This window comes from Medicago sativa, chromosome 1, assembly GCF_051527215.1.
Source record: "Medicago sativa cultivar Bolivia chromosome 1, Bolivia_mono, whole genome shotgun sequence".
Lineage (NCBI taxonomy): Eukaryota > Viridiplantae > Streptophyta > Magnoliopsida > Fabales > Fabaceae > Medicago > Medicago sativa.
Genome location: NC_140749.1, coordinates 6760339 through 6783017, shown reverse-complemented (window position 1 = coordinate 6783017; position 22679 = coordinate 6760339). Strand labels below are relative to the sequence as shown.

General features: G+C 33.2%; 2 protein-coding genes across 5 annotated transcripts; both read left to right on the top strand.

Annotated features, from left to right (window-relative positions):
• The first annotated feature begins 5906 nt into the window (after nucleotides 1-5906).
• LOC146952139 (70 kDa peptidyl-prolyl isomerase-like) lies at nucleotides 5907-11627 on the top strand. 4 transcript variants are annotated; one of them, XM_085758175.1, is made up of 13 exons: nucleotides 5907-6133; nucleotides 6235-6321; nucleotides 7020-7265; nucleotides 7451-7531; nucleotides 7642-7722; nucleotides 7863-8057; nucleotides 8560-8649; nucleotides 8771-8946; nucleotides 9528-9650; nucleotides 9748-9894; nucleotides 10638-10765; nucleotides 10857-10956; nucleotides 11356-11627. In XM_085758175.1, exons 1-13 carry the CDS (start codon nucleotides 5950-5952, stop codon nucleotides 11461-11463), a joined length of 1746 nt encoding a protein of 581 aa, XP_085614301.1. In that variant the 5' UTR covers nucleotides 5907-5949; the 3' UTR covers nucleotides 11464-11627. The 4 variants fall into 4 exon arrangements, with proteins under 4 accessions (XP_085614301.1, XP_085614290.1, XP_085614312.1 ...); XM_085758164.1 differs by having other exon boundaries at nucleotides 8452-8649; XM_085758186.1 differs by having other exon boundaries at nucleotides 7020-7317; nucleotides 8452-8649.
• Nucleotides 11628-13802: 2175 nt separating this feature from the next.
• LOC146952138 (WD repeat-containing protein PCN-like) lies at nucleotides 13803-21575 on the top strand. Its single transcript, XM_085758249.1, has 11 exons — nucleotides 13803-14083; nucleotides 14175-14312; nucleotides 15147-15444; nucleotides 15534-15597; nucleotides 15998-16108; nucleotides 16256-16421; nucleotides 17454-17577; nucleotides 17901-18478; nucleotides 18886-19067; nucleotides 19359-19619; nucleotides 20927-21575. The coding sequence occupies exons 1-11, from the start codon at nucleotides 13901-13903 to the stop codon at nucleotides 21264-21266; spliced, it is 2445 nt and encodes an 814-aa protein (XP_085614375.1). The 5' UTR covers nucleotides 13803-13900; the 3' UTR covers nucleotides 21267-21575.
• The last annotated feature ends 1104 nt before the right edge of the window (nucleotides 21576-22679 follow it).

Genomic DNA, 22679 nt, shown 5'->3' with positions numbered 1-22679 from the left:
CAAGTGTAAAACCAAACAATCTTTTATGGAATGCTCTCGTAACTTGCATGTTTCTCTGACTATATTGCACAGACATTCTTCACGCAAAACTTCTTGCAATCTGTATTAATCGTATCAAGAGTTAACCCACTTGGGTTTGCTTGTTGGTGTTGTTTTGGGACTTTGACGTATACTCCTCCTCAAGGTCTCAGGTTTGATTATCTCCGGTGCCAATTTGAATGGACTAATTTATCTTCTTCAAAACTAATAATATTATCAAGACTTAAATCCCGCAACAAATATGTTGTACTCATCCATGAAATGAAGTAATCAATATTCTAATTTTATGATTAAACTTGATGCTTCATACCAGTTCAACCTACTAGTCCAGTAGTCAACGCTTCTCACTCACAGGGTAAAATTATATATTTACTCAAAAATTAAGAGAAATGATATTTGTACAACCAGTTTATGACAAATTTTAGATAACTTTCTTTTCACATACTCGATGTTCTTTTTATCCCTCTTTCTTTCTATCTCTCTTGTTTTTAACCAATAAAAAAAGAGAAAAACAATGTTGTCATCAAATCTTTATACTAACAATTTAGAGTTTTTAGAAATAGCCTATTCCAAAATCCTCTCCTCTAAAGATGTCCACATCATCATAATCCTACTTGGCATTTGTTCCAAAAATTTCTCTTAATTTTTAATACAAGCTTAATAATTATAATTATTATTAAAAACCGTTTTTTATTTAACATTAAATTTTACATAAAATACATAGTTGGTTACAATCAAATAATTATTAATATAATTATTTTTTCGATTAAAATTTATATGTTACATTAAAAAATAGGTACGTTACAATCAAATAATTATTAATATAATTATTGTTTCAATTAAAATTTATATGTTACATTAAAAAATTGGTACGTTAAAATTAAATAATTATTATATAATTATTGTTTTGATTAAAATTTATATGTTACATTAAAAATTTGTATGTTACAATCAAATAATTATTAATATAATTAGTATTCAATTAACAGTTATACGGTACATTAAAAATTTGGTAGGTTACAAAATTATAATAAATAACTTGAATAAATTATATTTTGAATTTTGGTCTGTTACAAAATTATATTACTTAATATTAATAAGATATTATTAAATTTCAAATGTTATGAAGTTAAATTTTTGTAGGTTACATGAAATATAATCTAATCCTTTAATGCACATTTTATAATATTAAAGACGTTGATAATATTAATTTCAAAACGGTCAAATTAATAATTAATAGATATCCGTTACGGTACTATTTTTCTATATAAATAGTAGTGCTTTTGGGTACGAGTACACAACATTCACAAAATTTAGTTCTTCTTTTTTTTGTTCTCTGGTTCTCTAATATTTATATTCTAAGTTAGTTCTATAATTTTTTCTATTGCAAAGAAAAATGTCTACGAAACACGACTTCATCTCTGATGTTTCGCCAAGGAAACAATCGCGAACATTGGTTGTGAGGATTGTTCGTACTTGGTTTGTTCAAGATTACAAAAATAAATAACTACCATTTTCCATGGATTTGATTCTAATGGATCGAAAGGTAGTTTTTTAATATTGTTTGTTTTTTGTTTTTTTTTGTATTTTTTTTTTTGTTTAAAGTATAGTGTTTTAATCTTTGTTATCTAGGGTGATCGAATTGGTGCGTCTATATGAAGAACATTGATCTACAAGTTCAAGGAGCAGCTCCAATGGTGTTCACGATTTCTTCATTTGATGTTGCTTGCAACAGTGGTTCGTATAGACCATCATAAAACGAATACAAACTTAATTTTACAATCAACACAAAAGTCAATATATCTAAATCTGCTTTGGTCCCTACAAACATGTTTTCGTTTACACTACATCTGATGTTTTCAATGATTCTTACGACATGAAATGTAATTTGAATAATATTTTTATCATCAAACTAATTTCGAACCCCCGTCCCTTTCTAACAACATGAAATATATTATATGTTGATGTAGTTGGTGTCTTGACTGGGGTGGATTTTGTTTGTATGAAGACGTCAAATCAATTATATTAAAAACCCTTCAAGCACAAGATGTGCATGACCAACAAAGGAAAATACAAAGTTCAAGATGCATAGATACAAAAGAACCAAATCATGAGGTAGAATAACCAAGACAGGTAGAAAGATTATTCCACCAACATTTCAACTCAAAATACGTACATGATTTCTTAGCATTTTGTAACCAGTAAACGAGAATTGTAAATTTATCTAACAACACCATAAACTGATTCTTGTGACAAAAATGTAAGAATTTTGGTCTTTCCAAATAATCCAAATGCAAGTCAACAAAATCAACTGAAAACTAAAATTAACTTTTTTTGGAACAATTGAGAACCACTGAAATGAAGAGTACCCTCACAATAATTAATGGGAAGAACACAATAATTATCCAGCCACTTTAGAATATTATGTTATATGCTACCAAAGAATTCACACTAAAAATAAAAAAAGATAATTTTCCTCTTTTTCACATCTGCCTGAACATAAAAATGAGTCCATGTTTTAAATACTCCATCAAGCTAAGTTGGCATTTTGTTAGAATTCAGATATTCAAGAGCCTACACGAAAACAGAGACATTTAGAGGAGCTACTTTGTTCCTAATGAGATTGTTTTAGAGTCATAGGTTCATCATGCTCCACCTGCATCTTTTGATGATATACCCCTTTGTCAGAGTACCTTTCACCATGATCAACTTTAAAGAAACTTATCGAAAACGTTAGCCCTAAAAATAATGTTGTCCAACAAACGTTAGCCCTAAAAATAATGTTGTCCAACAAATAACAATAATATATCCCTGCACCTCCTTCCAAGAAAAATTCTATGGCATCGTCTCCACCCCATCCAACCTTAACCTACGTATCTCTTTAAATGACAGAGTTATTTTGATATAACTCAAAAGTTCTTCTAAATATATCACACAAAGGACCACTCTACAATCACGAATCATGGCAAAAAAAAAGGAGTATTTTTCTCATCACTCTCCACTATCATCAAGTTGTCATCAAACCAATTTCTAATCCCCATCTCCGCCCCTATTTTAACACCATGGAAGTAATTTTACCACACATACGCCTAACTGTCCCCACTCTTCACATGAACTCCCCCCAACCTATTCTAAGAAGCTAAAACTTTAAAATGCAAACTCATTGATCCATATTAGCCTCCAAAACCATTCACGTAACAAAGATAAGTTAAACTTCTGCACTATACGAACCCTCAAGCAACAACTATATCGACTAAGACACACCTTATCTCACTTAACCCAATTGACTTTCCTAGCTTTCGCAATCCCTCCACACTAAAAATAATAAGGATTCAATAAAATAAATTTTACTTAAGTAAGCCTAGAAGAATGAAAGAAATTAAACTGATTGTGGTGGATATTGAAGGAGAATACAAAGATACATTACAAGAACATTGAATTAAATTCGAATGGGTGAACTCGATTTGTTTTTATTTTTAATATATAATACATTATGATATTTAATTATTATTTTAATTATTTGTCAATTAATTTTTAAAAGATATCAGTTTGAATGTACTCTTTTTTCTATCTTTCGGTAAATTTAAAAAGGTGAATCTGACAATTTTGTTGGCAAAAGTTAAGTTGTTCCTAGGTAAGTATTTATAACTATTAACTTGATTATTTAATACCATTGAAACGTACATATTTATTCATTTACTTGAACCATTTTATTTGTTTCTTTAGAGATTGGAAAACGATGTTACAAAATTCTTTTCAATCAACTAAGATCAAATTCAACCGTTAAATTATGGAGACAAAAAGAACTAAAGAAAATGTATGCTTATTTTGATGAAGGAGATTTTTTTTCACAATCCTTTTAGTAAATACATTTTCTAATAAATGGTAAAACAATTACCTTTATTTTTAGTTGCCTGATCTATCCCGCATTAGCATACCAGAAGAATTTTTTAACCTTACTCTTAGGATCGCCATTGAGGAGTTGAAGAATTTGCATGAAATTGAGTGGGTTGACATAGATCTCCTACCTTTTTCTTCCCCGTGTTTGATGGAGGTTTTAGTTTGTTGGTTTTGGTTAGGAACTTTAAGAAGGAGGAAGTGTTTGCTTGCAAAAAAGGGGAAACGATGAATTCGAAATCATAACTACACTAAAGTATAACGAAATTAGGTTAGAATGTTTTAATTTGTGACCCTTGATCTCTAATTAAAAAAAATGTAGGGAGGAGATTAAAGAAAATTGTTTTCTCAATTTTTTCTCACTAGAGACAATTTGCTTCCGAGAGAAATAGTCTCTCCAATATTTTTTAGGGACTCTCTTCAATCTTAGATATAAAGAATAAACAATTACATTTTTTTTTATATTAAATTAAAAAATATATATGTATAGCTTACTTTGACTCTATTTAATGTTATCTATCCTAATATACATTTTAATTCATGTAAGTTTTATTTTTATTATTTTTTTATTCTCATGAAGAATTTTTTAACCTTATTCATATATATTATTAAAAAAAGGGAAAAATTATATAAAACCTGGGAGGACAAAAAAACCTGACCCAGTCAATCCAAGTGGATCCACCCTAACATGTAATACATCAAAAAAGGATCAACAAAGTGGATTCAACCCTAATTAATTCTAACAAACAAATACCATTAACGATAGACGTTTGTGATGACCAATCGGGTCTATAATTTGGCGATTGATCGATCGTCAACACAAAATCGGATCACGTACCATCAACTCCCTGCAATGACAACAAGCATTAACGACTTTTTCGAGTCCACACAGTCCCATGTCAATCAAGGATTAATGGGATACGAAACACATACATATTCTTGAGAGTGGAGAGTAGATTCAACCGCCAACACGGTAATTAACAAATACACACGCACCAACTGTTTACTGCTATGATCAACATCAAATTAATAGTCATTTCTGGCCCAACACAGTACCGCAACCACCTCCAAAGAAAGGGAGGAGACGGCGGATTCGAATGACCCACCATAACCAATCTACACGGCGGCGAAAAAGGTCTAAAACGGTGGTAAAATAGAGGATAAAGAATGGACCCTTTTGGGTTTCAACCAAACCAACGCGGGGTTCTGCCATTGAGAAGGCAACACATAGAACCAAACAAGATCGTCGGTGCCAACCAACGATTTACGAATACCAACAACTCAGCAACCACCACCCGTAGCAGACGCGGTACTGGTTGAATCGGAAACCAACGACGCGGATTGTTGTGGAAACCGAAAAAAGGGTGGTGCGGAAGGACGACACCACTCATCGCACCATCGTTGCATGATGGTACATCGTGAGTGATGAAGTTTTGGAAAAAAAAAGGGGTGAGGTGGCGGAAGATTTCTAAAGAGAGGGCAGAGCCAAAATGGTAGACTATAATAGAGGTGATCATACCTCTTATTAATTAGATATATTTTTAAGAATATAGTAATTATTTATAGTATTTTTATATTTGAAGCATTGTTGTACTTTTTCTCACTATTTTATCCCTCTCACAAAAATAGTTATATCTTTATAAAATTTAACTTTTTTGTCCCGATAAACAATGATTTATTGTCTCAATTTTAAATATGAAGATAAAGTACTACATAATGTCAAAATTCTGAAATGAAATCAAACTAAAAAAATCAAATAATAGCTAAAAAAACTTATTTATATGTAAACCCTGTTAAATAATTTTAAATAAAATGTATCCCGTGCTTGGCACGGGGCGGTACACTAGTTGATCAACAAATATGACTACTCAAAAATATCTTTAAACTTTAAACTTATGGGTTTGATATTTTTATTATTTTTCAAATAAAAAAGTATACTCCATATAAGAATAATTTAGAATGTTGCATTCATTTCATTTCATTATTTCCATTAGCATACACTTTTTCGTAACGATGGCAGTGTTATCGGAGATAGAAGAAGATGAACTCGATGAAGAACCAGGCGAAGTCATCGAATCAGCACCACCTCAAAAGCTCGGCGAAGAAAGGCAACTCACTTCCAACTCGCCGATCAAGAAGAAGCTTCTCAAAATCGGACACGGTTGGGAAACCCCCAACTTCAACGATCATGTTACTCGTCAGCTCCTAATCATCTTCATCTTTATGCTACAATCTTGAATGAATTTACAAATGTAAAATTAACACCCTTTAATGCTTTCTTTGTTGAAATGCATGCAGTTCATTATGTTGGAACTTTGCTTGATGGAACCAAATTGGGTTCTGCTAGGGATTCTGATTCTCCTGTCACATTTTCTCTTGGACAAGGTGAGTGAAAAAATGACAATAATTTAGTTTTGTTGTAATTTCAATAAAAAAAATGTTTTTTTTGTTGTTATTTAGTATAGATTTTATGTGGGTGTCCTTTGGATTTCAAATTATAGTATTGAAGTTGTATCGGAGTCCCACATTGCCAAGGTTCTCTTGTTGTTGAATGTGTGTGCGCGCAAATTACCCAATCCTAACACGGGGAGGTAGTGACTATAAATAACAATATCGGGCTCATTGAGGCTAATTGGAACGAGTACAATCTAAATCCCTTAACGAGTGTGTGCTTGGGCACCCTCATCCTTTGAGCTAGTTTTTGGGTGAGAGATCCAAGCTCATTTAACATGACATTAGAGTCGGGTTAAGGATGGTAATGCTAGCCTTTGAGAGTGAGATCCAAAGCCCATTTGACAATTCGTACATGAAAGGCAGATCATATATACATTGGAATTTCAACCGTGATTTGTTCATCATCGGTTGAGATTACATTACCCTCTAAGCGTGTGTTTTGATTGATAGTGAGCTTGGCGAATTCGCTGTGACACCGTAATTTTGTTGAAGCTCAAAAATGTAATTTTTGCCAAAATTACGGAGACACACCGTGAATCTGCCGAGCTCACCGCGAATCCATACATTGCACTAAGGTGAATTGTTTGTGGTTCAGGAGTAAATTCATAATGTTAATGTGGGTGTGATAGGTGAATTGTATGCTGGATTGGATGATGGAATCGTCACCATGAAGAAAGGAGAGGTGGCATTGTTCACATTACCTTCTGTTGTGTCTGGAAGCATTCCACAAGACTCCAACTCGGTTGTGCAATTTGAGGTGGAACTCGTTTCTTGGATCACGGTGGTGGATGTTTGCAAAGATGGTGGAATTATCAAGAAAATTATGGAGAAGGGGAAAGGGAATGATCGACCCGGTGATCTTGATGAAGTCCTTGGTAGTCTATCAGCTGCTTATACATAATTCTTTTGCTTCCCACATGGCAACAAGTTGAGATTTATTATGTTATTATCCATTTTAACGATGTTTTCTGTTGCTGTATTTCTCTTTTTTCTGGCTTGTGTTTTAATATTGAAGATTGTGTCAGCTTATTAGTCTTTTTGGTCTTTTTTGCAACTATAGTGAAGTATCAGGTGGCACTTGAAGATGGCACTGTTGTTGCAGAAACTCCGGAAGGAGGAGTTGAATTCTATGTGAATGATGGTAATACTGGTTACACTGTTAAGTTGCACTCCTATTTTATTTCACCGAACGGGGAATATGATTTCATTTTTCATCCCAGTCTTTGTGACCAATTATTTTACTTGTTGAAGGTCATCTTCTTCCTAGATTGCCAAAAGTGATCATGACTATGACAAGGGGCGAGAAAGCTGAATTAATTGTTCAACCTCAGTGTACGCCTCTTGTTCTTCTACTTAACCCAGTATCATATCTTTATTTTATGTTTCTGGTAACCAAATAAAAGACTTCATGAATCCTACGGTCCAATATCTCAAATAATTAGTCTTGAATTGTTTTCATGCGGTGAATGTAGATGCCTTTGGGGAGAAGGGGAGTGAAGCTGGCAGCGGGTTCCGTTCAATTCCACCAGACTCAATGCTCCATGTTAATATTGAATTGGTGTCCTTCAAGCCTGTCATAAATGTTACTGGTGACTCCATGGTGATTAAGAAGATTATTAAAGAAGGGGAGGGTGCTTTCACAGCCAATGAGGGTGCAAATGTTACGGGTAAGATAATGACTCACATTTCATTATTGGTTCAGTTGATTCAAATCAGAACGGATTCAGAACTATAAGGCTTGTAGTCACACGACATGATAAGAAATTTCTGATATATTTTTTTACTAAAAGATTATTGGATATTTTCAAACCCTTGATAACGTGACGGTAATTTTTCAAATTCAGACTTATTGCATCCCTTAATGTTCATTTTAGCATACCTAGTGGGAAAAGACTTGTTGTTGCTGCTTTTGTCGAAAAGGCTGTTAAAACATTTCTATGCACATATAAGAAAGACAATGCAATAGTTATTATAGAAGTCAACGGACAATAAAAGCTACACAATTCACTTGCATGTAGCATTTTTTCTTGAATGATTTTCTACGAAAAAGTCCTATTGTAGGAAAAAGTACTAGAAGTATGGTGTTATTTATTGCACAAGAAAGTAAAAGAGGGAAAGGAAGAAGGAGCCACTGTTTACTGATTGGTTTTGTTAAAATTGCCATGCCAGTCAGATACACAGCTATGCTAGAAGATGGCACTGTATTCGAAAAAAGAGGAATTGATGAAACACAACCCTTGAAATTTGTAACCGATGAGGGTGAGTATATTCTTATCATTTCTCAACCACTATCCTTTGCATGCTTTTTTACCCCATATAATCAACTGTTTATGACTTCTAGGAAGTTATGATGCTAGTATTTTTATTTTGCTATCTGTAGAACAAGTGATTACTGGTTTAGACCGAGCAGTGGCAACAATGAAGAAGGGTGAAAGGGCCATAATCAGTATACATCCCGATTATGCTTTTGGAAATGTTGAAGTGAAACAAGATCTTGCTATTGTGCCACCAGGCTCAAAAGTAGTGTATGACATTGAAATGGTGGATTTTATTAAGGTAAAAGGAAATATATCCTCTTCCTTGGTGCTTTGAGGAATTGGAGATCTAGGTTTTTTTATATAGACTGTGATGGAAACTTATCCGAGCATTTTCGCCATTGAAAATTGCAAGGGTGGGACAATCCAGTCCCTCAAATTTATGAAATATCAATTTAGTCCCTTAAATCGAATGTTAGTCAATTTAGTATCTTTGTTTTTTAAATTTAACACCTCAATTACAATTTTTTTAAGTTTTTCTTAATGCAACAAGAGACTATTTAAGTCAATATGCAGGTCTTTCATTAATTTTCATGGATGCTAGCTAAAGAGATATTTTGATTGAATGACTAAATTGATTGATATTCTTTAATTTAAAGGTCTAATTTGCTACTTTGTAAATTTGAGGGACTAAATTTGTCGACAATTACAATTTCGAGGATTGAAATGCTGATTCACTCAAACTTATATCATTTACTAGCATGGAGAAAACAAATTAACTTGCAGTATGATAGTTTGTCATTTATGCACATACATGTGTGATGTGTCTATCTACATTAGTGGTTTCAATAATACTAACTTTTATTTGATTCAAATTCATAGGAGAAAGCACCATGGGAGTTAAATAGTAATGAAAAAATTGAGGTGGCTGGGAGGAAGAAAGAAGAAGGAAATTTATTATTTAAAAGTGGCAAATATCAGCGAGCAGCGAAGAAGTATGATAAGGTGGACCCTTTATTTGCAACAACTTTGACTTTTCAAGTTTCATTAATATTTTTTTAATTCACGACTTTGGTCTAATTCCATGATACCCATTTCTCAGGCTGCTGATTTTGTTAGCAGAGATGGATCTTTAGGGGATGATGAGGAAAAGTTAGCTAAATCGTTGAGAGTTTCATGCTGGTTGAACGGTGCAGCTTGTTGCCTTAAACTGAATGACTTTCCTGGAGCAATCAAACTATGTACTCAGGTAAACAGCCAATCGACTCATTTGGCATAGTCGAGCACACAATCGTACTAGTTTACGACTCCAAGCATCAAAGTCGAGTTAATTCACGTACAAAATTTGTTTTTGTGTAAACTCAAGTAGATTCATATAGACTCGCAGAGAATCACGAGCCTGAAGACGATTGTATGGGTTTATAACATAATGGTCATTTCCTCCAAACATGCTTGAAATAATAGTGGTTCATTGTTTTTAAAAAAACCCAAATTTGAAAAGCCGATCTGTAAGGTTTAGTAGCGCATAAAGCATTAATCTCAGTTGTAGCACTTGACTCCACTGATGCATCTAAGATCCCAACATGAACCTATCTTTAAAGGAGTTGAGTTTTGTTTCCATCTCAGAGTCCAGTATAAACGAATTCAGGGATAAAAAATAACCCTGAAAAAATCCATCATTTCAAGTTTGCATTGACCTAACAAACTGAAGAGGTGATTGAACCGAACTCTTCTGGTCTGGTATGGTCTGTAGTATGCAAGCTTGTTGAATCTTCATAGACTCAACTAGTGATAGCAGTTGAGAAGTAACCTTTTTGTCCTGCAATATTATAAGCCACTGGTGCAAAAGAGTAAATGGATAGATTATTATTGCTTCATCATTCAGCTTTTAACATGGATGCCTGAGTTATATAAGTGTAGCCAATCATATTACATTTATTATTATTTTAGGCTCGAGTGTAACTTCCATATCACACTTATTCTTTTGATCAGGTGCTTGATGTTGAGTTTGAAAATGTGAAAGCTTTGTATAGACGAGCAAAAGCATATATAGAGACAGGAGACTTTCTTTTAGCAGATGTAGACATCAAGAAAGCTCTTGAGGTGGATCCACAAAACAGGTAATTATAAATGGTTGATTTGATTCTCCTGAGAAATTAATTGTTGGATTAAAAGCTTATCATTATGAGAACATGGTTTTTCATTTTCCAGGGAGGTAAAGGTACTAAAGATGAAATTGAAGCAACTTCAAGCTGATAGTGACAAAAAAGATGCTAAACTGTATGAAAGTATGTTTGCACCTAAGACAAAGGTAATATTAGTGCTTAGACTTGATAACTCTTTTATATTTTTAAAACTTGTGTTACTCTTAGAATTTAGGTTGGGTCGAACTCAACCTTACAAAACCGGCTTGTAAGGTGAGGGTTGCCCAAGCTTTATAAACACCACATGGGTCATATCAAGCAATGAGGGACTAAATCCACCCCTTAACATCCAACACAATGAAGGTGTTGGAGGTTGCAATGAAGGAAACCCAAATACCACAATTAGGCGGCTAGGGACGGACCGCAATGAAGGCGGAATTGCCAACAGTTACCTTATGTCACATGTTTTTTGTTGTTAATTGCTGTTGATTGTAAGTTTTCATTGGTTTTTCAATTCTGCATGAGTTGTATTTCTAATTTAAACTTTAATTACTGTTCTCAAGCAGAGATTGAAGGTTGAGAAAGAAGAGGATGGGGTGGTGAAAATGGAAATGGGCAATGTTGGTGACAGCGCAGCTCCTTCTGATGGCGGTTTAATTTTTGATTCCTGTTGAACCTGTATACTTTAAATGCTTCTAACAAAAGGAATATATACAATATGTAATAGATGGTAGCTGCATAAATTTCGGATGAAAGTCTTACATGGTCACACAACAAACATTTATTTATGGAAATATGACAAACTCCTAATCTTTGGACGAACAACATACACACCAAACTCATGTGCAAGTACTTTTGGTCGTCCTAATTTATCAAATTCACGAAAATAGTCATTTCTTTTTTAAATTGAAACTTTTTGGTCCATATATTTTCACATCTGTTGAACTTTTGGTTCTAAGTTCTAACTCAAGTTTTTTCTTTTAAATTGTGATTTTTGGTCCCAAAAAAATGCGATTTATTGCCCCAATGTTGAATTTAAAGACAAAATATCATTTTTGAGACTGCAATTCACTTTTTTTGGCATCAAAAGTAACCATTTTTAGAGGAAAAACATGAATTTAGACCAAAATTGTCACAAATATAATAATAGAAGGACCAAGAGTCACCATTTTTATAGAAAGTTATTTGTTTTAGTTGTTTAACCAATGTCCGAGAGGTACTGCTTAACATTCTCCTTAATAAATTTTTAATGAAATAGGGTACCAAATTGCAATTAAATTTATTTTGAATTTGAGGTAATTTTTTCTCGTAAATAGAGAAACAAACAGGATGATAGTGCCAAATGTTATTTGAATTTGAGGTAATTTTTTTAATACTCATGCAACATCATTATGTCTTAAATCATACACATATGTCTTACATTATTATACACGGATGACAAGAAAATCTTGTATACATACAAATTAATTTTTTTTTTCAAAGATTATAAATATACAAATCGATTAGTTGATTATGAAATTTGTATTTTTTTTTTGAGCAATATGAAATTTCTATTATATTATGGAATAGATAATTTTAAAATAATTCTTGATATTTTGGACATGAAAGGCCTTGGGTACCACGGCAATTCATAAAAAATAATCGCTTGGGTGCTACGGCAAAAACAAAAATAATCAACTATGTAAGTCATCCCTAAAAAATAAAAAATAAAACTATGTAAGTCACGTATAAACTATGAGCATTGACAATTCATCAAATTTCATTCAAGTTCTAAATTTTCTGTCATTTGGTTTTGTCACACAGATACTACATTATTATATTATGTTTTTTTATTTTAAAAAGATTATATTATATTATCTAGGAGTAGTTTGTTTCCCAACTAAAAATTCAATATTTTTTTTTGGTTACAATGCTAATGAAAAGAAGTGAAACAAAGAGAGAACAAAAGAACAAGCTACACTCTAGAGAAAAAAAAATCAGCCGCGTCAATCCTTTGAAGACTTCGAACGCCTTAAAGAGGTAAAGCGTGGAGGGAAAAATCAATATATGAGGAAGCTCCAAGCTTGACCAAAAAATCCGCAATATTGTTTTAAAAAATACAAATTTAAGATGAGAAATATTTCCCCTAAGAAAAAGATGAGAAATATTTATCCCCATGTTTGGTACACATAAACAAAAAATATATCCTAGCTATAAGTTATTTTAAATTATATATATATATATATATATATATATATATATATATATATATATTTTACCTATCTTGACTCTATTTTTATTCCCAATACAGAGGGTGAGAAATATTTATTCTCAACTGTTTTTTTGAAAGATTTATTCTCGACCGTTAACATCAATTATATGTACATAAATCTCTTTCCATCCTTCACTATACGTAACTGCAAGTGCGCGCGCACATATACGTTCCTAACTAACTTTGAACACCACAAGGCGCGTAACCAAAGTTTTACATACGCGCGTAGTTGACGTTGTGTATTTTTTTATCTTAACTTTTTTTTTATTTTAAGTAAAAATATAATAATTAATACCATACACAAATGATATAATCTATCCCATAACTAATGACATTTAATTGCATAAAAAACGCAAATTTTAGTCTTTGCTTAGCACACGTATACATATATTAGTAAACATGAATTTATACACCATCTTATCCATATTTGGTAAGTGAATGAGTCACTACTACCGTATCATAGACTGTCACTCTAAAGTGAAATGCGCCCAAAACACACGATGCCACTGCGACTATTCAAAAATCCAAACACACAAACACTTATAGAATCAAACTCATTACACTCCTCCCTTATACACTCTTATTATCAAACTCATCCAAATTATATAACACATTATATATATATATTTCATAATTATAATATTTTATTTTTGACCTAAGATAAATTTTGGGCCAAGGACAAAAAATTGTAGAAAATTGAATTGGGCTTGAAGAAAAAACCCATAATATAAATAGAGCTTAGAGCCACCGCGCTTAAACCTCAAAACGAAACCTAACTATGGCCGTCTCGTTGTTCCTCAGTTTCTTCTCTCCCTAATCAATTCACTCTCACTTTTTCTTCACTTCACTTCTTCATCTCTATGTCTTCTAAGATGGATAGGATCAAAGTGAAGTATCAACTCAAAAACGAAGATTGGAAACCTTCACCAGTTACAGCTCTAGCTACAAGCATAGACGGCACACGTGTTGCTGCTTCGCGTGAAGATGGTTCTTTAGAGCTTTGGCTTGTTTCTGCTAATACAATTGGTTGGCACTGTCAATTGGTATAATACAAAATGCAAATTAATTAGTTTTTTTTTTTTGTTGTTAATTATTGTTAATTGGAGATTAAATGTGTGTTATTTGATATTGTAGACAATTCATGGAGACCCTAATAGAATTGTTTCTTCGTTAATTTGGTGTCCTGGTGGTGGATTTCCTCATGGTCGTTTGTTTTCTTCTAATATTGATGGTTCTGTTTCTTTTTGGGATCTCCAACAATTGAAACAAACGGTATGATTTTTTCTGATTATTTGGTCAATTTTTTGTTACGCAGTAGTTTTATATAGATTGGTGAAAATTTTGAATTTTTTAAAGTGTTTTTTTAATATGAAGATGTAGAATTAAGGCCTATTTGGATAAACAATTAAATATGCAGCTTATGAGTGAAGTTATTGTTTTTGTATAAGCCATTTAGCATTTTCATCGCTTATGAACATTTCATAATAAGCTCTTTTTTTTTTTTTTTTAGTTTTATATGGATCAGTGAAATTTTTTAACTTTTTGAAGTGATCTTAGATGATAAGATATAGAATTAAGTGGTACTTTTAGTCTAGTGATAGTTGCTGGTTGTTAGTTATATAGGACTTGGTTGAATAAATAGCTTAATTTTGCCCTTATAGGATAGGCATTTTTCATTTAAGTGCTTATGTTTAAGCTATTTCGATTATAAACTATATACAATTAAGAAAAAATGTTTGAATATAAGCTATAAGCCGTTTTCATAACCTATACTGGAGATATTATGAAAATAAGCTGAAAACAGCTTCTGGGCATGTAACAAACTGTTTTCATAGCCTCCTCCAATAAGTATCACAAGTGCTTAAGTCTGTAGTTAAGTTCAAATAAGCTAATCCAAAATGCTCTTGGTTGGATTTATATGTTAGTAATGGTTGAGAGTGTGTCTTTGCAGTTCCTCGCTAGTGTAATATGTATTTATTGTGCCTTTTGAAAGATTGTTATGTTATCAACGAGTGGTGCTTTTATTTTTATTTTATCGTACTTTCTTGACTAATGGTATTAATGGTTTTGTTATTTTTTGTTGTTTAATATGACACGTGGTTACAGATGGTGCTTGAATCAACTGGTGTCTCAATCTGGAAAATGGCTGTGACACTGGCTAAAAGTGACGATGTTGAAACTAATGGTCATCACATAGGGAATGGTTATTTGAAGAAATTTCATGGTTCGGATGAAAACGAGAACAGTGAAAGTGATGAAGATTCCGATTCACCTGATGTTCTCAAGCAATCCAATTCAGTGGTGCCAAGAGTCGCAGTTGCTTTTGATGATGGATGTGTTAAAATTTACACTATATCTGATGCAAATGAATTTATATATTTAAAGTCCCTGAACCGGGTCAAAGGTTGGACTCTCTTTGTCTTGGTTATTTTTTCTTCTCCCTCTATTATGTTTGTTTCCCGTTCAGAGAATGATTTACGGTATTGCTTTCAGGACGAGTTTTAAGTGTGACTTGGAGCACGGATGCTAAATTCATATGTTCAGGAAGTAGTGATGGGTATGTATAAATGCCGTGATTGGTATAGTCATATACTCCTTCTGGTCATTATTCTAAGCAAATAGATACCTCTTGGCTTCATTGGATAACTGATGTATTTGGTCTATATTTATAGACCTGATACATTAGTTAATCAATGAACTTAAAAAGTAGTTTTTTTGTTTATAATAGTGACCCGAAGGAGTATATCATTTTCTGACTACGATCTTGTGTCACTCACATAGTTACAAGGACTTTATAGTTTGTAACCTATTTTCATACTAGAACTGATGTTGCATGTTTAATTAGTAAAAAAAAGCATAAGACCAATACAAATTAAAAACATTCAGCTCCATAATTCTCTCTTCTTTTTTATTTGACATTATTTGGGTAACATGTTTTTCTCTCTCTACTCTTGTAGGATAATTCGAATCTGGGATGCCAAATCAGGTATCGAAGCTCATAATATGTCAGCAGGACTGGGTAGGGACAGTGGACATGAACTTTGTATATGGTCACTACTGTATTTAAGGTGAATGCAATTGCATCGTTTTGCTTAGCTGTCAATGATTTGCACACTTCTGCGATTCACATTTACTGCTGCATTGCTTTGATTTTAGTATTGGAGTACCACTTTCTGTATGCTACCTGTGTTGCTGATTAAGTAGTTATTATTCAGGTCTGGGATACTTGTTAGCGGAGACAGCAGTGGTAGCGTCCAGTTTTGGGATTGCCGTGAAGGAGCTCCCTCTCAACAACCTATTACTAAACACAAGGGAGATGTACATGCTCTGGCAGTAGCCCCTGATCACAATATGCTGTTCTCTGCCGGTGCCGATGGACAGGTATGTAGTTGCGTAATTTGTGAATTGTTATGAACCATATTTTTTCTATCTTTTACGCACTAAAATGAAGTGAACAAACTGTCGATCTTATGTTCATCTGTGTAATAAAACATTTAGCTGTCTGACAATATGAGTTGTTTAACTTATCTTTCAGTTCCTGATTTTTTTTTATCAAACAGTTTCTGATTTATTGTTGCTGTTGTTGTGTTATATGTTACTTTTATATTATAAGTAATTATTTTCTTTATTATATTGTATATCATCATTTTATTTGTTTTCATCATATTATTCTTCTGAATGTTTTCAATTTATTAATTAATGATGCCATGCCATTCTGAGATATGATTATTTAGCCCGTGAGGGCCAAAACAAAAAACCAAGATAAAACAAATGGGCCACGTGGCCCTATTCCCTGAATTTCAGCTATCTAAATCCCACTGCTGCGTCAGTTATTTGAAAATGAAAAGTCATGCACGGATCCGAGAGTTAGACAGAATGAAGAAGCAGTGGTGAGAGAAAGAAGAGTAGCAAGTGAACTATGGAACTGCTGGAATCTCACAGAGCTGCCGGCGATTGCTCAAAAGCTGTGGGTATATTTAGTTTTTTGCGAAAGGTTCACCATACCGGCCTCTACAGCTTGTATTTTACTGTGATTTGGCCACGTTTGTGTCAGCTACAGCCGCTACCTGAAACTGCGATGCAACAGCAGATCTTGTAGTGCCTAGTGGCTGCTACGCCATGCTATGGCGTAGTTGCGGCCACTACGTTAGCTCTTAACTACAGAGTCAGATACACTCCTCTTTGTTTAAAATGTAATTGTGTCTCTATCTTCAACTGATCTTGCTTTATGCTTTTTATATTCACTTAAGAAAAATGCAATTAATGTTGCATGTAAGTGAAAATAATTTAGTGTTATTTTTTCTTTAAACTGTTGTTTCTTGCCTTTCTTTGGCTCAATTTAATAAGATTAAATGCCTCCCAATAGTTAATCTCCTAGTGAATTATAATGTTTGTTTAACTTTTTATTTGAAGGTTATTCTTTATAAGCTGTCTGAGTCAACAATAGAGAAAGAGAAGTGGATATACGTTGATTATGAAGTAGCTAATAAACTTGACGCCCGAGCCTTGACTGTTGCTGTGCCGATAAGTCAAGAAGGTATGTTTGAAAGTTCTATTGTTTTATAGTTTTTGTTATATATTTCGTATTAGTTGTATTTGCGACTATGTATTGGTTGGATGAGCTTGCTTACCCAATCTGTATGTACGGTGTGTGAGAATTATTTTGGAGAAGTTTTTTTTAGAGAAAAATGAGAAGTGTATTGTGGTGCTATTTTCTGAGAATCAGATCAATCTTTTAGCTAAACCAATAGTTCTTTTCAACTCATAAAAATAAATTCTATGCTGTAAAAAAAGTTCATCCAAATGAGCAGTATTTTTTATGTCATTTTGTTTCCTTAGCCATGGATTTCTGTTTGGCAGATGCTTTGCCAGGTGAAAGGATCAAAAGAGCTCGTCGTGAAGAAAAGCCAGACGATTCTAGTTACCACAAATGGGCTCATTCGGGGCATCCCATGCTTATCTCAGCAGGAGATGACACAAAACTCTATGCATACCCCGTAAAAGAATTCACCAATTTTAAAGCTCACTGTATCTGTCCTGTGCCTCAAAGAACACCCATTCATGTAGCACTTAATACTTCATTCAATCAGTCACCAATGCTTTTACTGCAGTCTTCACATTGGATAGAAGTCCGTTTGCTACATCTCAGAAATGTTCGCAGAACTGGAGACTACGCAAAATCTGAAACTGTTGGCCGATTCAAGATTAAGGCATCTCGTAGGATAATTTGTAGCACCCTTGCTAATTCAGGGGAGTTTTTTGCGTTTTCTGATAATGAAAAGCCTACTCTTTATAAAGTGGAGAGATCTGAAGCCGGAAAAATTACATGGAGTTTTGGTAAAAGGAAGCTTCCTGAGAGATTACCATTTGCCCATTCAATGATTTTTTCTCATGATTCCTCTCTGTTGATAGTAGCTGGCTATGATAGAAGGATATATGTAAGTTAGCATTATTCTTCATCTCTAAATGTATGTTTATAGTTAAAATTTTGGATTATGCATAGTGTGGATGCTTTACATCACTGCCCGTGTGTTTCCAGACTTTTTAATTCTATGCTTACTTCCCTCCATAATTTATGATGGTCTTTGTAAATAATTTGCTCTTTTCTGTTCTGGAACTTGTATGTCGGAAACCGATAAATTCTAGTTCTTGATGTCTGCCATTTTTGTTGTTTCTCATTATGTTTGATTCTAGGGTTTAAACATTGATCAATTCCAAATTGGTTTGTATAATCGACTTCTAAATTGCTCTTTTGGTGCATTTGCTTGTTAGCGGTTTTTGATATTTGGATTAAGCATTTATTTTGTTTGTTTTGTTGATATTCTTTGCTTTTGAATGCTATAAGGTTGTGGATGTCAATAGCTCGGAACTAGTACATACTTTTACACCCTTTCGTGAACTGCAAGATGATGGATTATCACCAGCCGAACCACCCATCACAAAATTGTTTACTAGTTCTGATAAGCAGTGGTTGGCTGCCGTGAATTGCTTTGGAGATATCTATGTATTTAACTTGGATTTACTAAGGTATTGTCTCTAATTTGCTCAACTTTTTAATTTAGAGACCTCAAATTGATAATAAAAAACAATTTAAGGAAGATACAAACAAATGCACACAAGACAACCTTTGCTAAGTGGTAGTTCACACTTCACCATATCAATATTTTGTTTCGGTAGAGAGTTGTTGGCTTGATTGACCGGTAATACCTAGGCAACACCTCTCATGCTCTTTGATTGTCGGATGTGGGTGCCGTTCCATCAATAAATTTGATATCCATACCATGTAATCATCTTTAATAAATATTTTTTGTGCAATAGGCAGCACTGGTTCATTTCAACATTGGATGGTGCCTCTGTTACAGCTTGTGGATTTTCACCCCAGATCAACAATGTACTGATAGTTACAACCTCTTCAAATCGAGTGTATGAATTCGACGTAGATGCCAAGAAATGGGGGGATTGGTCAGTGCGGAATACATTTGTTCTTCCTAGGAGATTTCACGAGTTTCCTGGTGAAGTCATCGGACTTTCATTCCCTCCCTCTTCAACTTCATCTTCTGTGATGGTTTATAGCTCCAGGTATTTATTTATATTTAATATTAATGTGTTGCATTGTTGAAATGATCAAACGTAGATGAAAGATGTTCATCACACAATTATAAGTAAACAAACCCAAAGCACTTAAAATTGCTTCTCCGACCGTTTTACTTGTTTGATTTTATACTGGAATCTTAAACAAAAGAGTCCGTTTGTCGTAGCATGGCTCAACAACAGTGTTGTTAAATAGCGACCATAGAGCTAGCATAGTGGAATTTGAACAAATTGCTATTGTCCCCCGATACTCTATTTAGTATTAAATGTGAAATAACAGTGCTATAACACTGTTATGTAGTGGAATTGGAAAAAACTGCTATTTTTTGCGATCCGCAATTGACAATAGAAAACAGTATGTTATCTTCAAAAAAATGCGAAAGATGTTTCAATCTATGTTTAATTATGAAGCGCTCCATTTTTAATTGGTTAGGAATATGACTGTTATCTTTAAAAAATTACAGAAGATGTTTCAATTTATGTTGTATTGGCTATTAAATTCATGAAAAACCTAAATGTCTAACAGGCTTCACTTCCTCTTTATGTATTCAAGCACATTCTCAATGATTTCACACAATCACTAAATTTACTCTTCATTCCGTTTCTCCATGCTGTGTCTGTGTTATGATCTTTCTGGATTTGCATTTAAAATCTTGGTGTAGCTGCTAAAATCTGTCTGTATGAGTCCTACAAATAAGTTTGAACTAGGTGTTATCAGGGAAACAAAAGAGTTTGAGGATGCCAAATCAGATCTTTCTTACAAAATAATTATAAAATATGATCTTCCTTAGATAACAATTTTGAGGTATATTAATTTTTAAATTTCCCTTTTGATAATTTTTTACTTTTAGCAAGTAAATGCATTAATTATTGATAACGTTATATTTGGAAGTTAAATTAGTATTAACTACTTTTACAGTCTGTGGTCTATGTTTGTGTCGTATGTTTCTAATAAAAAGGACCGGCTGGATTAAAAGCTGGTATTTTGGTATGTGAATGGTGGTTCATTGAAAGTTAATCCTCTTTCATACGTTGATATCATAATTTTGGCGTTTTATGATTATGATGTAGGATCTGTGTGATAAATTACAAAATAAGTATATAGTTATGTATTAATATCTCATTATCAATACAAAGATTCCACGAGATCACACTTGTAGCGTTGTAGTCTTATCCCATATAAGTGGATGACATGATTTACATGAGTCAATTATAAATCACGTTTATTTGGGATCTTTTATGATTTGTGAATATCTGTAATCTTTTCTCATCTTTTGAAATTGTTCAATCTTCAGGGCTATGTGCTTGATTGACTTTCGCTTGCCCGTGAAGCCAGATGAAGGTGAAATGTTTCATACTCGCGAATCAGATGAAAGTGAAATGTTTCGTACGCGAGAATCAGTTGTCAAGAATTCACCAAATTTTAAAGTTAAGAAACGGACTAAATTTAGGAAGAACATTGAAGTTTTGCCAAAGAGCTTTGAAAACTTTGAAGTTTTGCCGTTCGAAAAAGATCGTGTCTTATATCTATCTCATATTTCAAATAATCACTTCTTTATGATAGAAAAACCCTGGTCCGATGTGGTCAGTAGTTTAGATGTTCAACCAGTCCACAGACATATTTATGGGGCATAGGTTACCTAATAGAATTATTCTCAGCTTTAGGGGATGCATCATGGTGATAAATGTCCCATTTTGTTGTTTCACTTTCTTTCTCTCCTTTGCTGGGATTAAGAATCATGTATTGTGTTGTCATAATCAATTTTGTTCTATTAATATTAGTTTTACATTTTTTTTGGGTAGTCATTTATTTTTTCTTTTAACATGTTCAAGTTATGAGGAATGCTAGCAACTTTTTCTAATAGTTTTACTTCATTGTGATTGTTTCATATTTTGTGATCTTGTTCAATATTTAATGGTGTAGGCGTTAGCATTTCTGTCGAATCTTGTGTTTATTTGCACAGTATTATAAATTAGGCTGTTAATCCGAAGGAGGGAATATCCGTTGTTTGTATGAAGAGGGTATTTTGCAAACACCAGACTTTCATTTTTTGATAGAATGATGATAGAGCTTATGCTTCTATACCCAACAAGGGGGGTTTAGATGAGTTGCCACACGTCTCTTCTAGCTTAACCAATGTTCTGAGTTTGAATCCAGTCTTAGGGAGACTTTGTCTCCCATTTAGATCCTACAAAGCTTGGTCTCTGTAGTTACGTGCACGGATGATACTCTGTTTACACTCGAGCTTATATAAGCATGACATTCATAAAATTGGCATCGAATACATGATGCATCCCCTAAAAATAGTGAAAAATGTTCAACCGATTAGTTTGGTTCGGTTTCTTTTTTGAAAAATAGTGAAAACCGAACCAATCCAAACCGATGAAGGTTTCATCAGTTCGGACATTTTTTTGACTAAAAACCAATCCAAACCGCACCGTTACACCCCTAATGTATTCTGTTGTCATAATCAATCGGTTTAATCTAATGAGACCAAAGGAGTATAATTTTCATATATAACAACTGAGGTCCGTTTGTGAGACATTAAATTGAATGGAAAATAAACGAAAAATAACAAAACAAGAACTAGAATAAATGATCCTTTTGACAGTCATTGAATTGCACAGTTTCCTCCTTTGACACCCATTATTCTCTCTTTCCACAACAATGCAATAGCATTGACAAGTGTTACCCTAAAATTCTTTCATTTTCTTTCATCGTCAAGATCACCTGGCTCCTCTGAAGCTAGCTTTCTAGCAAGAGAATGCTCAAAGAAACTAAAATGCTTCTAGAGTTTATTATTTTTCTGCACAAATCAAGCTCAACAGAATGAAATGGGCATGCAAGTGGCTTATAGTAATAATGTAATGACTAATGGTGATAAATTAGTTTGTATAAAAAAGTTTTACATGCATTCAATCATATATCACCATGCAAATATTTAAAGAGATATTTTAGAAATAATTTTAATAGATGACAATCGCGGAACATGATTAGATGCATCTATTAAAGTATTTTACATTAACAACGTATACAAATTAAATCTT

Bases quoted from the DNA above. Each gene is read 5' to 3' on its own strand.
- LOC146952139 (XM_085758164.1), top strand. From the start codon at position 5,950: ATGGCAGTGTTATCGGAGATAGAAGAAGATGAACTCGATGAAGAACCA. The intron at 7,532-7,641 runs GTAATACTGGTT...TACTTGTTGAAG, and splicing joins TGAATTCTATGTGAATGATG to GTCATCTTCTTCCTAGATTG. The intron at 9,651-9,747 runs GTGGACCCTTTA...CCCATTTCTCAG, and splicing joins CAGCGAAGAAGTATGATAAG to GCTGCTGATTTTGTTAGCAG.
- LOC146952138 (XM_085758249.1), top strand. From the start codon at position 13,901: ATGTCTTCTAAGATGGATAGGATCAAAGTGAAGTATCAACTCAAAAAC. The intron at 19,068-19,358 runs GTATTGTCTCTA...TTTGTGCAATAG, and splicing joins TTTAACTTGGATTTACTAAG to GCAGCACTGGTTCATTTCAA. The intron at 19,620-20,926 runs GTATTTATTTAT...TTCAATCTTCAG, and splicing joins GTGATGGTTTATAGCTCCAG to GGCTATGTGCTTGATTGACT.